The sequence below is a fragment of the Psammomys obesus genome, unplaced genomic scaffold (genome assembly GCF_907164565.1).
Source record: "Psammomys obesus unplaced genomic scaffold, mPsaObe1.curated_primary_1811, whole genome shotgun sequence".
NCBI classification, from domain to species: domain Eukaryota; kingdom Metazoa; phylum Chordata; class Mammalia; order Rodentia; family Muridae; genus Psammomys; species Psammomys obesus.
In genome coordinates, this window is record NW_026592636.1 from 1,126,737 (window position 1) to 1,142,890 (window position 16,154).

Genomic DNA, 16,154 nt, shown 5'->3' on the forward strand with positions numbered 1-16,154 from the left:
CCACACAGAGACTAGGTTTTATTTAATTAACCTAGAGCACAATGCTGGGCAATAGTTACTCCATCCTAAACCTCCAAGCCCTCATAGTTTCCTCCCATTCAGATTTCCCACATTATACTTGCTTTTAGTCAAATCTTAGGTCCCGTTCATCTCTCCTCCTGGTTCAAACTCCTCTCCTGCCAATCTCTGCTCTCCGACTCCTTCCCACTCGCTTCTTTCTCCTCCCCTCTGGACCCACCCAATTCTCGCCATTGCTCAGCATTGGCTGGTTGTTTTATTGAGAATACAGAGGACAAAATGGTGGCATATTTACATAAACTTGAGACAGGTGAAGTTTAGAATAAACATCACAATGCAACATCCAGATTGAAACCAGATAGTGGGGTAGAGAAATCAACATTTGAATAAACAAGGGTAAATTGAATACATTCCACAAGAACATTAGACCAACAGTGGTCTCACCACAGGCAGGTGGTTCTGGGGTATGTAAGAAAGCAGGCTGAGAAAGCCATAAGGAGCAAGCCAGTAAGCAGCTTTCCTCCAAAGCCTCTGCTTCAGTTCCTGCCTCCAAATTCCTGCTTGAGTTCCTGCCCTGACTTTACTTCATGGTGGACTACAACGTGTAATATGAAACAAACTCTTTCTCCCCCAAACCGCTTATAGTCTTGCTGTCTATAACACCTAACTAAAACACATCCATACGTATAAAGTAATTTTTTTAATTTAAAAGAATTAACCATTTTATAAAAAGAAATGATCTAAGCACATACAACTCTGTGCAGAAGCTTCATGTTGGTAGCTTTAATATTTCAAAAAACTCAAAGCACATAGGAGGTCTTGGTGACTGTCACCGCCCCTTGTCCTTGGGTGGATGCAAAAACACAGCTCTCAAAAAGAATGAGAAATAGTTTATTCTGGAGCCAAATCTGAGCGACTATGGCCCCAGAAATATAGCTTTAAGTACCCCCAATTCCATGGTTCCATGGAGTTTTGTAGAATAGAACAAAAAGTTATAAATCAAGGCATACTTCAGACACATTAGAAGACTTAAGTGTCACAATACAGGGGCAATCTCACGTATGGCTTTGGGTATATGACAGTATTCATAGTCCTTGGATTGGGGAAGAATAGAGTTCTGTCAAATTAATATAGATCCATAGGTTTTTGTTTATTTGTTTGTTTGTTTGTTTGTTTTTTACCTGCTGTTGTGATGTTGTGGGTCTCTGCAAACATCAGGAATGACAAAGTAACAATCCACTTGAATCAAGAAGGAAATCTGGTTCAATACAGCTTAGCCTGTGCTGGCTCAAACTTCTAGAGTCTGACCCCAGCAGTTTCTTTAGCCATATTTAAGCCCAGCACATTTTTTTTTTTCGAGAAAGGGTTTTTCTGTGTAGCCTTGGCTGTCCTGGACCTGCTTTGTAGACCAGGCTGGAACTCACAGAGATCTACTTGCCCTCTGCCTCCCTGAATGCTGGGATCACAGGCATGCGCCACAGCACAGCTTGCCCAGAACAATTTTGGAAAAATGTTTTTAAATGATAATTAATTCAATCCCTGAGTATAATACAGCTTAACACATTTTTACATAAAGAGTTCTGTTAGCTGGGTATGGTGGTACAGGCCTTTAATCCTAGCACTTGGGAGACAGAGACAGGCAGCTCTCTGAGTTTGAGGCCAGCTTGGCCTACAGAATGAGTTCCAGAATATCCAGCACTGTACAGAGAAAAAACAAACAAGCAAATAAAAAACAAAGGTCTGTTCTGTTGACTCAGAAACAATGCTCAACATACAGGTCTAGGGAAAAAGAGGCTGGGATAAACAAATATAACTATCTGTGGAAGTTGAGGGCTGCAGAGATGGCTCAGAGGTTAAGAGCAGTTTGCTCTTCCAAAAATCCTGAGTTCAATTCCCAGTAACCACATGGTGACTCCCAACCATCTATAATGAGATCTGTGCATTCTTCTAGTGTTCAGGTACACATGCAGGCAGAACATTGTATACATAACAAATAAATCCTGGAAGAGGAAGAAGAAGAGGAGGAAAAATCTTAGAAGAAGAGGAAGAAGAGGAGGAGGAAGAAGAGGAGGAAGAGGAGGAGGAAGTAGAGGAGGAAGTAGAGGAGGAAGAGGAGGAGGAAGAGGAGAAGGAAGAAGAGGAGGAAAAATCTTAGAAGAAGAGGAAGAAGAGGAGGAGGAGGAAGAAGAAGAGAAAGAAGAGAAGGAAAAATCTTAGAAGAGGAGGAAGAGGAGAAGGAAGAAGAGGAGGAGGAAGAGGAGGAAGAAGAGGAAGAAGAAGAGGAAGAGGAGAAGGAAGAGGAAGAAGAAGAGGAAGAAGAGGAGGAGGAAGAAGAAGAGGAGGAAGAAGAAGAGGAGGAAAAGGAAGAAGAAGAGGAGGAAGAAGAAGAGGAGGAGGAAGAGGAAGAAGAGGAAGAAGAAGAGGAGGAGGAAGAGGAAGAAACTGTGGAAGTCAGTAGTAGCCTGGCTCTATAGATAGCACAGAGGCCACATGACCTAGGCTATTGTAATGTACAAATGACATCTCCCATAAGGATGGTTTTTAAACTAGAAACAGTGCTCAAGAAAATGGCCTAGAGAGGAAGAATCTGGGATAAACAAACATAATAGTCTGGGAGATTCAAGTGTGATCTGGTTCTACAGGTAACACAGATAACCAGGCTGTTAACTACATCCATTCCCAGCCTGAAGAGGAATTTTAATTTAGAACATGGCTGCTCTGGCAAGAGATCACATCCAAAGACCTTCTAGGTCTGTGTGATCTAGCTAGAATACAAACCTGCTTTTAATCCAGGAGACAGAGGAAAGCAGATCTGAGTTCAAGGCCAGCCTGGTATAAAACAAGTTTCAGGTAAAGAAAAGCTTAGGTCCAGGCATGGCAATACATTTCTTTAACCCCAAACAGTGAAGGTAAAATTAGTTTGTAGAAGAAAGTACCCATGTTTGAAAGTGATGTCTGAGTGACAGAAAAGCTGATGAATCAGAAAAAAGATTTGACAAAATAGGATACACCCAACTCTCCAGAGAAGAAAAAGGAAAGGGAAGTTACTTAAGAGGCAATGCAGAGAGAGAAGAGGAGTTTTACTGGAGAGTTTTCCATGGAGAGGTTGAATGAGAGAACAAGCTAGACACAGGTGAAGACAGAATAAGCCAGAAGACGAGAAGGAGTCGGAAGATTAGAAAAGATTGTTGGAGTTAGTTTGAGGCCAAGCAGAGAAACTCAGGGGCCAAGAGAAAAGCCAGATTGAGTCACTCAGCTTGGAGAGGAGCTTGAGCCAGAACCCCTGAGCTGAACAAGCCAGCCAGAGTCCAAAAAGAACAAGAAAGGGTGAGCTTATTAAGCAGTAAGTCTCACAGGCTGAAAAAAATTCTAGGCCTAGGTTAGATTGTATGGAGGCTAGAAGCTTCCAGGACTAGGCCTAGGCTAGCAGACAGAGGCAGTAAGCCTCTGAAACAACAACTGAACCCGGTAAATAAAAGTTCCTTTTAGGGGCTGGAGAGATGGCTCAGAGGTTAAGAGCACTGTCTGCTAGAGGTCCTGAGTGCAATTCCCAGCAACCACATAGTGGCTCAAAACCGTCTATAATAAGATCTGATGCCCTCTTTTGGCTTGCAGGCACATATGCAGGCAACACTGTACACATAATAAATAAATAAATTACAAAAAAAAAAAGTTTCTTTCACACCAGCATTCAGGGTGGAAGACAGGTTATACATCTCCTCTGTTGAGGAGACAACCCTGTGTGTTTAACATTCCTGGTTTCTGTAGTGCTTCTCATGCCTACTGCTTTCTACAGGATGTTAGGTCTGACCCAGAGGGAAGCAAAACATCCACTGTGTAGTAGGTTGGAACAGCCTAGCTATACCTCTCCAGATCATTTAGTCAATGAACCTATGTAGACATAGCTTCTTCTGAGGAATTCTCACACACACACCTACTCACTGTAGTTTGAGAGGAATCGAATCTAAGGCTAGTTCCTGTGCCTGAGGTATGGATAGCCAAAAAGCATGGACAGTGTTCCCGGTGCCTGGTGTGGCTGGGTCCACAGTTGCTCAGGCATGCCTGCTAGAGGTCTTTGTGGTGAACTTATATGTGTAACAGAGCACCTTGTCTGGGCCAAATCCCAATGTAGATCAAGGGTGCCCGATGGGCTCAAAGGACAACAATTATGTCTTCCCATCCCTGGCTCCTAGGAAGACATTCTTAGCCCAAACTGGCTCTAGCTGACAAGTTCAGAGCTCAGCTGTGGTCTCTGAGGCCACAGCAGGCTTTGAGGAGGGAAGCCCTTGGCTGCACACGGGACAGCTGGGCTTTACATAAGAGAAGGGTACATCACACATCTGGGGTTCACAGCGGGATGGGTGCTGGCTCCAAATTCAGCTGGGCTATTTGGGATGGCCCAGTCCTGTACCAAAAGACAGTTGACTCCAGCTTGAAGGCCCAGGAAACACAATTTTTAGCATCTAAATAGTCACAATTTGCAAACACATGTATAGTTATTAGTTTCCAGGAGGCCACTCTCAAGTTTAGAAACAGCACTATCAAGCTTGCCATGTTCATTGCTTCCTCAACTTCCATGCGCAGAAATCTCAGTGTCCATAAATCCAAGGAGCGTCAGGAGTACCATCTGAAGTTCTACATTTTAGAACTTCATAGCATAGTGGTGGCTGAAAAAACAAAACAAACAACAAACACACACACATACAAAACCAAGAGTCTATTTACATTACTAGAATGTTCTGGAGGAAAGCTGCAGCACTTCTGTGACTCTGCTTCTCAAGATATGGGAGGTTCTTTGTGTTTCCAAGTAATCCCCAGTGGTCAGGAGACCCAGGCTGGGACAGGGCCAGTTAAGACTGTCACTAATTCATTTATTACTCAGGTGGCAGGAAGCAGCCAAGCCCAACGTGGCTTCAGTCTTCCTTCTGGAAGGAACTTCTGGTCTCTTCTAGGAAGGCCAGAGGCTCAGGATGAACGGTTTGTAGAGGCTGTCCCTGTCCTTCCTTACCCTGAATTCAGGGCAGTGCCTGGCAAGGTGGTTAGCTCCACCCAAGGCATGTTGAGAGGAAGGGATGCCATGCAGCTGGCAGGCCAGCCAGGGAGAGCTATACCATGTGACATCAGGGCCTGACCATATCCTAAGACAAGCCTTCTGTGGAGTTACCTATGACTTCCAAAAGATAAGCCCATGTCCTGACCAGTTGCCTGCAACTAGGATCTTAGTTGGATTTTTTTTTTTTTTTTTTTAGGTGAGGACACATGCTAAGAGCTGGTCAGGCAGGGGGTGGGCCACCTGACATCTGAAGATGGTGGCAGGCTAGCTTAAGCAGCCTCAAGCCAAGGACTGGCAGTGCCCAGAAGAAAGACAGGAGGGGGGACTCTCTGAGCCACCGAGAGACCTAGCTTTAGTCACCCCTTAGGTTTAGACTTCTAACCACCAAGAATGGTGGGACAGTGCATTCCTGATGGGCTGACCTCCACTTTGCAGTCATCTGTTACAACAGCTTATGGCACTCTTCTCTTTATAAAGGTAGGACACCTCCCTTTGATTTTCTGTGCCTCAGTTTCTACTCAGTGTCTAAAGAGCTAGAACCTCAGTCTCTTTCCAGAGCACACTTCGGCTCTCAGAAAAAGGACACAGACACCATGGCACAAACGAAACCCAAAGATGAAGGTGGGGAGGCCTAGCCTGCCATACCGCCCAGCTTTCTGAAACTGAATTGCCACCCTAAGAAGACCTGAGCACACAGCAATGGGAGGGTCAGGAGCCACCATCATGAATTTCTAGGAAATGACATAGTACCCACAAAGCCCAGGAAACTGCGTGTGGTGGTACTTAAGGTAGAGAAAGGCGAATCAGGAGCTCCTGCTCAGACTCAGTGTTAAGAGCACTGGCTGCTCATGCAGGGTTCCTGTCCTCAGTTCCCAGAATCCACAGGGAGGATCAGTACCTCTAGTTCCAAGGGACCCATCCAGGCATGGCATATACACAGTGCACAGACATATGCATAGGTTAAAAACAACATTCACATACTTTAAAAAAGTTTCTTAAAATTCAAGACCCTCATAGCAAGCCTGAGGCTAGCCTGGGCTATATGAGATTCTGAAGGGGAAAAAAAAAGATTTTTGCAGCACACTACTTACAAAGCTGACTCCTCTCCTCTCCTAAAATCAGAAAAAAAGGAAACACACAGTGAATTCATTGGTGTAGTGTCTTCCTCAGGGGAAAGGAAATGTCTTGAATGCATAGCAAACTCTTATCTGTGTTTCTAAAACCTGGCACCATATAGCTGAACCTCTGCCAGTGTGTGTGTGTGTGTGTGTGTGTGTGTGTGTGTGTGTGTGTGTTTGTGTGTAAATGCAGGAGCCCCTTTAGCCCATCCCTCTGTCCCCTGCTCCAGGTTGGGGGTACCCTACAAGGCACTCACTTCCACTATGATTCACTTACGTGAGTTGCTGCTGTTGACACTCCTTGGGACTGTTCTTCCTACAAAGAGAAACCCAGAGCCTTATCAAACACTCCTGCCTCTTCTGAGACTGAAGAGATGGTTCAGCAGGTAAGAGTGAACACTGCCCTTTCAGGGGACCCCAATTTAGTTTTCAGTACCCATGTGAGGCAGCTCACAGACACCTGTAATCCCAGCTCCAGGATATCGGATACTTCGGTCTCTGGGCACCTGCATGTATGTGGCACATGTGAGTGCACACGCATTTTTCTCATGGATACACAGACTGCTCTGGCTTTTACTCACCTCTTTTGGTGTGTTTCTTGAGACAGGGTTTCTGTGTAGCCCTGGCTGTTTTGGAACTCAGTCTACAGACCAGGCTGGCCTCAAACACAGAGATCCACCTGCTGGGGTCTCCCAAGTGCCGGGATTAAAATGGTGCGCCACTACTGCCCAGCATTCACTCACCTCTTTTATCAGAACACCAAATGATTGCACGAATGATGACATAAATGATGATGATGACAGCAGCAATGATGCTGATGATAGCAGCTGAGAAAATTAGATTAGCCTGAGGCTCAGAGCAGCAGGGACTTTGATAGCCTGACATTCCTGGAATGAAAGAGGAGACTGCCAAGGCAGAGAAGTCTTTATTAGAGTGACAAACCACAGAAGTTCCTCCTTCCTGTCCAGGCTCAGAGGCCATGGTCCTGCTAAGGTCCTTGGAAGGAGCAAGGGAACAGCAGCAAGTGGCTCTGCTCCCCACAGACTGATGAGACCATTCAGGAGTCCTGGCCTCACTCCTTGTGAAATCAAGCCCAGGGAGAGCCCAGGATGCAGATACACAGGATCAGGCTAGAGGGAACTGTGAACTCTTAGGCTCTATCAGTAGCTGCAAAGCCAGTATCTCCCACACATCACTCAAGCTAAAGGTTTTCCTAGTCTCAGATAAGACATTTGTATTTAGTATGTATGTATTTATTTATTGTTTTTGGTATTAAGTATCCTTCTAAAATTGTTGCTCATTATTTATTTACTTTATTTTTAGTGTTTAATATTTATTTTCATGTGTTTAGGTGTTTTGTCTATGTGTATGCACATTGTGTGCATGCAGTGCCTGTGGAGGTCAGAAGAGGGCGCCAGATCCCTTAGAACAGGAGTTACAGAGGGTTGTGAGCTGCCTTGTGGGTGCTGGGAATTGAACCTGGGCCCTCTGCAACAGCAACAAGTACTATTAATCAACGAGCCATCTCTCCAGCTCCTACTTATTTGTTTGTTTGTTTGTGTATTTATTGGTACAAGATCTTGCTATGTATCCCTGACTAATACTGGTCTAGTATTAGATATACAGCCCAGACTGGCCTTCAATTCAGTCTCCTCCTGCCTTGATAGAGCTACAGACCTGTACTGCCACACTTGGATGTTTATTTTTTACTTTATTATTTATTAAACTTCATTTTATTATTATTTATTATTACATGCTTTGTGTGTGTGTGTGTGTGCGTGTGTGTATATGTACATGTGTGTTCTTCCACACACATGCAGAGGTCAGAGGAGGACTTGTCCTGCTCTGTTACTCTCTGCCTTATTCCCTTGAGTCAGGGTCTCTCCCTGAACCTGCAGCCAGGCTGACATCCAGTGAGTCTGAGAGAAGAAAGCAGAGCCACTCACAGCTCTGGGATTTGAACTCAGGTCCTCCTGTTTGTGCAGCAAGTACTCTTAACTACTGAGCTCCCTAGCTCCATTTTAAAAACGAACAAACAATTTACTGTTATGTGTTTGGCAGTCAGAGGACAGCTTTGTTCAGTTTGTTCTCTCCTTCACCGTCGGTTTCAGGTTTCTGGGGACTGAACATATTATATATTATCTTATATAATATAATATATAATATATAATATATAATATATAATATAATATATAATATATAATATATAATATATAATGTGCATGTGTATGCATACTTAAAAAACAAATTTTAAAAAAGAGGAGAGCAATGGAGGAAGACACGCAGTTAAATATTTTCCTTTATAAGAGTTGTCCTGATCATGGTGTCTCTTCACAGCAATAAAACCCTAAGACAATGACCAAAAGCAACTTGGGGAGGAAAGGTTCATTTCAGCTTACATCTTGAGACCATCATCAGGGAAGTCAAGGCAGGAACTCAAGGCAGGAACTTAGAGGCAGGAACTGATGCCAAGGCTATGGAGGGATTCTGCTTATTGTCTTCTTCCTCATGGCTTGCTCAGTCTGCTTTCTTATAAACTCCAGAACCACTGTTCAGGGGTGGCTCCACCCACAATGGACAGCACCTTCCCACAGCAATCACTAATTAAGAAAATGTCTCATAGGCTTGCCTACCAGCCGATCTGAGGGAGGCCATTTTCTCAGTTGAGGTTCTCTTTTCCTTACCTAACTCTAGCCTGTGTTAAGTCGACATGAAGAACTAGCCAGCACACCAGTGAACATTTTTAATGTGAGCTCAGGAGACAGACCCTTACCTGGCTTTGAACTGTTTGTGTCACACACCGTGTCCATCGTGGCATTACATTGGCTTCTGACTGTGCCGTTAGGACAGCTGGAAGGAAAGCAGAGTGTGTTGCTTCCTTCCACCCAGCAGCCCAGAAATCACTCTTCATTAACCACAGGACCAACCCCACCCCAGCACAGCCCTGCTACACTTTGCCATTCTGGCCAAAAGCACTCTGAAGAAATTAGAGTTTAGGAATGTCTGTGATATTTAGGGGAAGGACCCTCTCTCTCCCCTACAAGATAGAATGCCTGGCTATGAATACCAGATCTGCTATCCCACCATGTAGAGGGAAGTCTGCCTAGAGACAAAGACAGTGTGAACGAGGAAGAGGCAAGCATATGCAGTCAAGCAAGAGCCTCCATCAAACTGGAGTTGAGAGCAGTCTTTACTCACAGTTCAGTGACTTCTGAATTACGTTTATGGGTGTATAACCTGCCCCCCAGGTATAAGATATTGCCTGGTGTGGTTGTGAATGTCTTTAAATCACAGCACTCGGGAAGCAGATACAAGCAGAATGTTGTGAGTTCAAACCAGTCTGGTCTACATAGCAAGTTCCAGGCAGGCCAGTGATAGACGATAAGACCATGCCTTATCAAATAGAAGGGTGTGTGTGTGAGTGTAGAGATGGCCCAGTGGCTAAGAGCATTTGCTGATCTTCTAGAGAACATAGGTTCTATTCCCAGCATCTACAAAGTGGCTCACAACCAGCTACAACCATAGTTCCAGAGGATCCAACACCCTCTTTGGGTGCCCACGAGCATCAGGCATGCCGGCAAACACCTATGCGCACTAAAAAAAATATTTATTTATTTAACAATGTTTACATTATGAGTCATAACAGTATCAAAATGACCGTTATGAAGTAGCAACAAAAATAACTTTATGAGCCAGGCGGTGATGGTGGGGCACACCATTAGTCTCAGCACTCAGGGAAGCAGAGGCAGGCGGCTCTCTGTGAGTTTGAGGCCAGCCTGGTCTACAAAGTGAGTTCTAGGACAGCTAAGGCTACACAGAAAAATCTTATCTCAAAAACAACAACAAAATAAATAAATAGATAGATAGATAGATAGATAGATAGATAGATAGATAGATAGATATGTTATGGTGGGGGGTCACCACAACTGTATTAAAAAGGTCTGCAGCATTAGGAAGATTGAAAACAACTGCCCTAGCGCCTGCAGAGGGAGTGAGGCCCTGTGGACACCTCTGGTCTTTGATGTTGGCCTTGTGGGCTCCAGAACCATACAGAACTTTCTGTTTTATTCCCTGTTTGCAGTCATCGTTAAGTGGCCACCAGATTTTTTTTTTTTTTTTTTTTTTAAGGCAGAATCTCATGTAGCCCAGGCTGGCCTCAAACCCGTTATGCAAGCAAAGATGACTCTGAACTTCTGAGCACCCTGCCTCCAGGAGTATTGGGATTATAGCCAAACCACCACACCTGGTATAGGTGGTGCTAGGGATTGAATCCAGGTCTACAAAAGCACTCTACCAACTAAGCTACATCCCTGGTCCCACAGAATGCCTTCATTTAAAGACCTATCTTATGTTTACATGTGTGCATATGTGTGTGTCTGTGTATAATGTACACTTGAGTGCCGGTGCCCACAGAGGCCAGAAGCGGCCATCAGAGTCCCCGGAGCTGGAGCTGCAGGCAGTTTTGAGTCCCCTGATGTGGGTGCAGTGAACTGAACTCAGGTCCTCAGAAAAGCAGCACATTCCTTAGCCCTGGGCCGTCTCTCTAGCTTTCCTCCACTCTCAACAGTGAGTCCCTTTTGCCATCCTCTTTGCCTGGAACTCCCTAGAACTCACTGTGTGTGAACTTACTATGCTTCCATCTCTCCCTGATTCACTGAGCCTTTACTCCACGGTAATCTCGTCAGTTCCTCCGGCTAAGTGTCGAGTGAGTGTGCAGTGGCCTCCCCCACCATGAACTCACTCATCACCAGCAGTGTTTTCTTAGACAGTATCCCTACCCCAAGCCCATCTCAAACTTACTATGTAGTCAACCTTGAACTCCTGATCCTCCTCCTTCTACTTCCCCAGTGCCAGGATCACAGGCTGTACCACCACTCCTGGTTTATACAGTCCCGGGGACAAAACACAGGGCCTTGTGCATGCTAAGCAAACATTACCAGCTCAGCCTCACCCCCAGTCCACCACGAATGGCCTTAATGCTCTGCATGTGTCTCCATTGTGTGTCTCTCCCTGTTGAGGCCCAAAGGTTGTTGAGTGAGTGAATGAGTTAGCAAATGAATGAGGACTGACTCCAGGGAGCTGCTGGGGGAAACATCCCATCTATGTGGCAAGCTGCTACCCTCAGGAGGCCCTCTACACACAGGGACTCGGAGGCTAGGGGACTACACTCGTCTCTCCCCCCAGTTGGTACCTGCTGCACGGGTAGCACATCTCACAGTGTTCAGAGTTACAGTAGGTGCCCTGCTTACACTGGCACTTACGATCAGCATTCTTGGAGCATTTGGACACCTCTTCCTGGTCTGTGAAAGCAGGTCAGTCATCAGCATGGGAGTTTGTCCCAGTGTACGCATCACCCCATGACACAGTAAAGTCACCATCGCAGGCTCTTCCCTCTAGGCACATAATCTGCCTCCAGCCTGCCGTCTAACGCAGGGACCAAGTGGACACAACAAGCCGCCTCCCCGGCGAGGAACAGGGCCCACCAGTCCCCCCAACTCTTCCTTTCAAGCATGCGCTCTGCTATGGAGCCCTCCCAGCCCTATGTGGGGGGAGGGGTGAATGGGTGGGTGGTGAGAAAAAGCCCATCAGGCCTTGGTACCAGGTTAGAGGTGTAAAGGAGCCAAATTTTTCCATCTTCTTTCCTGTGGCTCCTCCCCCTGTCAGTCTGCTAGCTTTAACCATCAGTGGAGAGGCTGGCCCTGTAGCCACGGCTGCACACTTACCTTTCCAGCACTGAGCACAGGGTAAGCACTGAGATTCCCTGTTTTTGTGGGCTGTGAAGTGTTCAGTCTCACACGGGGAGCAGTCACTCTCATCATGGTTCTTCTGGCATGGCTTTCTGAGGTAGGTGCCTATGTGACAGGAAAAAGAAGTGTTTGGGAGCCCAGCAAAGCCCTATTCCCCGACGCCCTTGGCGTCACATTACCCTCTCCTGGGCCCCCGGTCCCCTTGGAACTTCCTAATTGAATACGCAGCCACAGTCTTCATGATTAATGCGTGGAGGCCCTGCCTTAACCCTTGGCTGAGACTGATGTCCTCCAGGGTGTCTGAGAGAAGGTTTTCGTCTCTACTCCACAGCCCAGAGAGCTGGCCTGCAAGAGGCCTTCATGTCCGTCTCCCCCTCCCATGCCGGGTCCCTGACATCCCACGACGGTTTCACAGAATCCCAGATTCTAAAGATGAGGTCTTTGATCAAGGTCCCCACCTCGTTAGTTACACTGTGGCCATCTTCTCGGCCCACGGCAGAAGCACGGGAGAGAGAGAAACACGCCTAACTGTATGCTCTGCGCATGTGCCAGCTCCTGCAGCGTTCAGTCAGGGCAGTCTCATCCCACTCACACATGGCTATGTTCCCGTAATATAGGTAGGTGTGTGTTCAGGGCCAAATGGGTTTCCTCAGACTCGTTTCCATGTAAGTGCGCACGTCGGTGCGTTTGCAGGTAGGTGTGCGTACAGACATGTGCACCGCACACACCTCTGGACAAGCTATACACCTCTCTGGTTTCTGTCCTCCAAAGCCAGGGGCAGTGCCTGGGTGGGGGTAAACAGGAGGACAAGTAGCAGACAGTGGCCAAGATAACACTCTTTGGTCAGATTCCAGCTCTCTCACTGCAGTCTCCAGTTCAGCCCTAGCTAAAGGCCTGTAGCACCTTTTCCCAGTCAGAAGGCCAGACCTGTGGAAAGCATCCTGGGACTCACCAGCGGGACACAGTCGGCAGCAGAGGTTCTCGAGGTTCTCAGATTTGAACTCATCCTTCCCACACTGGCTCGGCTCCCTTACACTGCAAACTGTCACCTAGAATCAGAAAGAGGGAAAGCACATTCGGAAAACATCCATCTGGGACCCTCAGCCCAGAGGAGGTGGATGGCCCCACCGCTGACCCCGGTTCCCACGTGAAAGCTTCCCGCTACGATTTGGTTCATGTCTCCCCATGTCTGGCTGGTGGTAGTGGGGCCCATCTTGCAGATACGTTCCTCAGTTTCCAAATTCACACAGTTTTGTGGCTTTGCTGTGAGCCTTTGATGTCAATGAACCGTTTGTGTTCTGGCATACGTTTTTTTCCAGCCAGCGGTCACACTTTACACTTGAGGGTTTTTTTCGATTCATTTATGTGCATGAGTGTTTTGCACATATTCGTATGTAACCATCACATGCATGCCTGGTGTCCTCACACAGAAGAGGGTATGGATCCCCTGGGACTGGAGTTACAGATGGTTGTAAGTCACCTTGTGGGTGCTAGGAACTCAATCTAGCACCCAATCTAGCCCTTGCCCCTACCCACCGACTCATCTCTCCAGCCCCGAATCTATACATCTATACTTTCACAAAGTATGTCTGTGAAGTTCTATCTGTGTACACATACTGTACATGTGTGTGTGCATGTGTATACATACAAAGCATGATTATGTGGCCTCGTTTTTTTTTTTTTTTTTGAGATGTGCCCTACCTGGACTGGAACTCAATATGTAGCTCAAGCTGGTCTCAAAATCAGAGCTCTGCCTGCCTCTGCCCTCCGGAGGGTTGGGATTAAAGGTGTGTGCCACCAAGGCTTGGCCTTCTTTTACTTATTTTTTATGGCCTGTGCATGTGAGGCGGGTAGCTGCGACGGCATGTGTGTGCCGTGGTGTGCATTTGAAATGAGACGACAGTGTTGTGGAGTCTGCTGTGTCCTTCCACCTTTCCCTGGTTCTGAGGCTTGGACTGAGGCTGGCAGGCTTTCAAGGCCAGCACCGTTACCCACTACGCCCGCCACCTCTCTGGCCCCATGATCTTACTGAGACAAGGACAATCACTGAACTCAGAGTTCAGGTTTGACTGGAATGACTGTCAGAGCTCCCAGAATCCACTCTCCCACCTCCCCCCTTGCTGGAGTTATAGACACATGCTGCCATACCTGGCTTTTACAGAATGCTGGGGATCCAAACTGAGGCTGTCTTCCCAGTCTTCTTTTTGTATTTTGGACAGTTTCATGTTTATTTATTTCACTAGTACATTTGATCCTCATTATTCACAAATTACGTATTTGTGCACTCACCTATTTCCTAACACTTATACCAAAATCAGTGGCATTTTTTTTTTCAGTTTTCCACTAAAAAAAAAAAAAATTGAGCCCCCTACAGCTATAAAAATATCTCAGCAGAAAAGAGGACTTGCTGTTCTTCCAGATGACCCAGGAAATCAGTTACACACACACACACACACACACACACACACACACACACACACACACGCTGAGACAGGGTCTCACTGTGTAGCCTGAATGGCCTGGAACTTGCTATGTATGCAAACTGGCCTCCAACTCAGAGATCCACCAGCTTCTGACTCTTGAGTGTGAGGATTAAAAGTATGTATCAAGGGGCTGGAGAAATGGCTCAGTGGTTTATAGCACTGGCTGCTCTTCCAGAGGACCCAGGTTCAATTCCCAGCAGCAACATCGCAGCTCACAACTGTCTGTAACTGCAGTTCCAGGGACTCCAACAGCCTCACACAGACACATGTGGGGGCAAAACACAGAAAATAAAAATGGGTAAATTTATTTTTAAAAAAGTGTGTGTCACCACACTGGCTGTTAAACATTCTTGAGTCATACTCCCGGCTGAAGCAAGGAAATACTTCCTGTTCTTGCTTCACCTCTCACTGCATGAGTGTGCCTATTTTACAGAATATCTATCCTCTTTGTTTCTACATCTTTCGTGGTGGTTTGCATTGCTTATCTTCCTCTTTTAAATGGCTACAAGCATAAGGGTGAGAGACTGTTTCCTGCCCAGAGTGCTAGAATGGCCTAATAACCTTACAGATAAGACATGTGTGGGAGAAACCACTCCAATCGTGAATTACAGGCTGTGGGGCATGGGTTTAATATTAGTCAACAGGGATTACATAAGATGCCTTTAAACAAACACATAAAATAATCTGCCACGCAGTTTATGAAACTATGGGCAGGGCCTTGCAAGAACAGGCCTCTGGGCTAGGAGTTGGCTCAGCCAGTAAATACGTGAAGCATAAGGACCTAAACTTGGATCCCTAGTATTAACATAAACCCTGCCTCCATGGGCAGATCCCTGAAACTCGCTAGAAGCTCTTCCCAAGGACCTGGGTTCCATTCCCAGTGCCCACATGGTGGCATACGACCATTCTCACTCCAGTTTCAAGGGACCCAACACCCTCTTCTGACCTTTGTGGACACCAGGAGCACACATAGTACACAGAAGCTTACTCGGCACATACCCCTAAAAATAAAATATTTTTTAAAATCTTAAAATGTATTTATTTTGTGTAGAGGAGTGATTTGACTGAATGTGTGTGCCACATGTGTGCCCAGTGCCTGTGGAGGTCACCAGGCCTTTAAAATTTTTTGTTTGTTTGTTTTTTGAGACAGGGTTTCTCCGTGTAGCCCTGGCTGTCCTGGAACTCATAGAGATCCTCTTGCCTCTGCCTCCCAGGCGCTGGGCTTAAAGGCGTGCACCACCACATCCAGCCTTGAAAAAAAGAGTTTTAAACACCTTGCCTTCAGAAATAAGGTGGAGAATAATCCACAAAGACACCTGATATCAGCCGCTCGTCTCCTGTGCACGCCTCGGTGTGCACATATGTACATACGGAGAGGGGAGGAGGAGGGGAGGGAGGGACAGAGCATCTAACCCTGCATTCTTCCTACGAGTGGTGACTCAGTCCTGTTGAGTTCAGCAGTTAAGGTGACTTCCAGAAACACTTCTCATACCATAACTATGAGAACTGCATTGGGGGTGTGGCTCAGCGGTATAGCACTAGCCTGCTCAAGGCCCTGGGTTCCATCTCCAGTACCACAAAAAAAAAAAAAAAACAAAAAACAAATAAGTGAATGAATCTTAAACTGAGTCGGGTGTGGTGGCACAGGACTATACTCCCAGCACGCAGGGAGGCAGAGGACGGTGGATCTTTGTGAGTTCCAGGCCAGCCTGGTCTACAAAGTGAGTCCAGGATA

At 46.3% G+C, this 16,154-nt stretch overlaps 1 protein-coding gene across 1 annotated transcript; it reads right to left on the reverse strand.

Annotated features, from left to right (window-relative positions):
* Positions 1-6,458: 6,458 nt before the first annotated feature.
* On the reverse strand, positions 6,459-13,149 carry LOC129682338 (tumor necrosis factor receptor superfamily member 26-like). Its single transcript, XM_055614654.1, has 7 exons — positions 13,072-13,149; positions 12,889-12,985; positions 11,913-12,041; positions 11,381-11,489; positions 8,963-9,039; positions 6,933-7,016; positions 6,459-6,505 (listed from the first exon to the last, which is right to left on the reverse strand). The coding sequence occupies exons 1-7, from the start codon at positions 13,147-13,149 to the stop codon at positions 6,459-6,461; spliced, it is 621 nt and encodes a 206-aa protein (XP_055470629.1).
* Between the last annotated feature and the right edge of the window lie 3,005 nt (positions 13,150-16,154).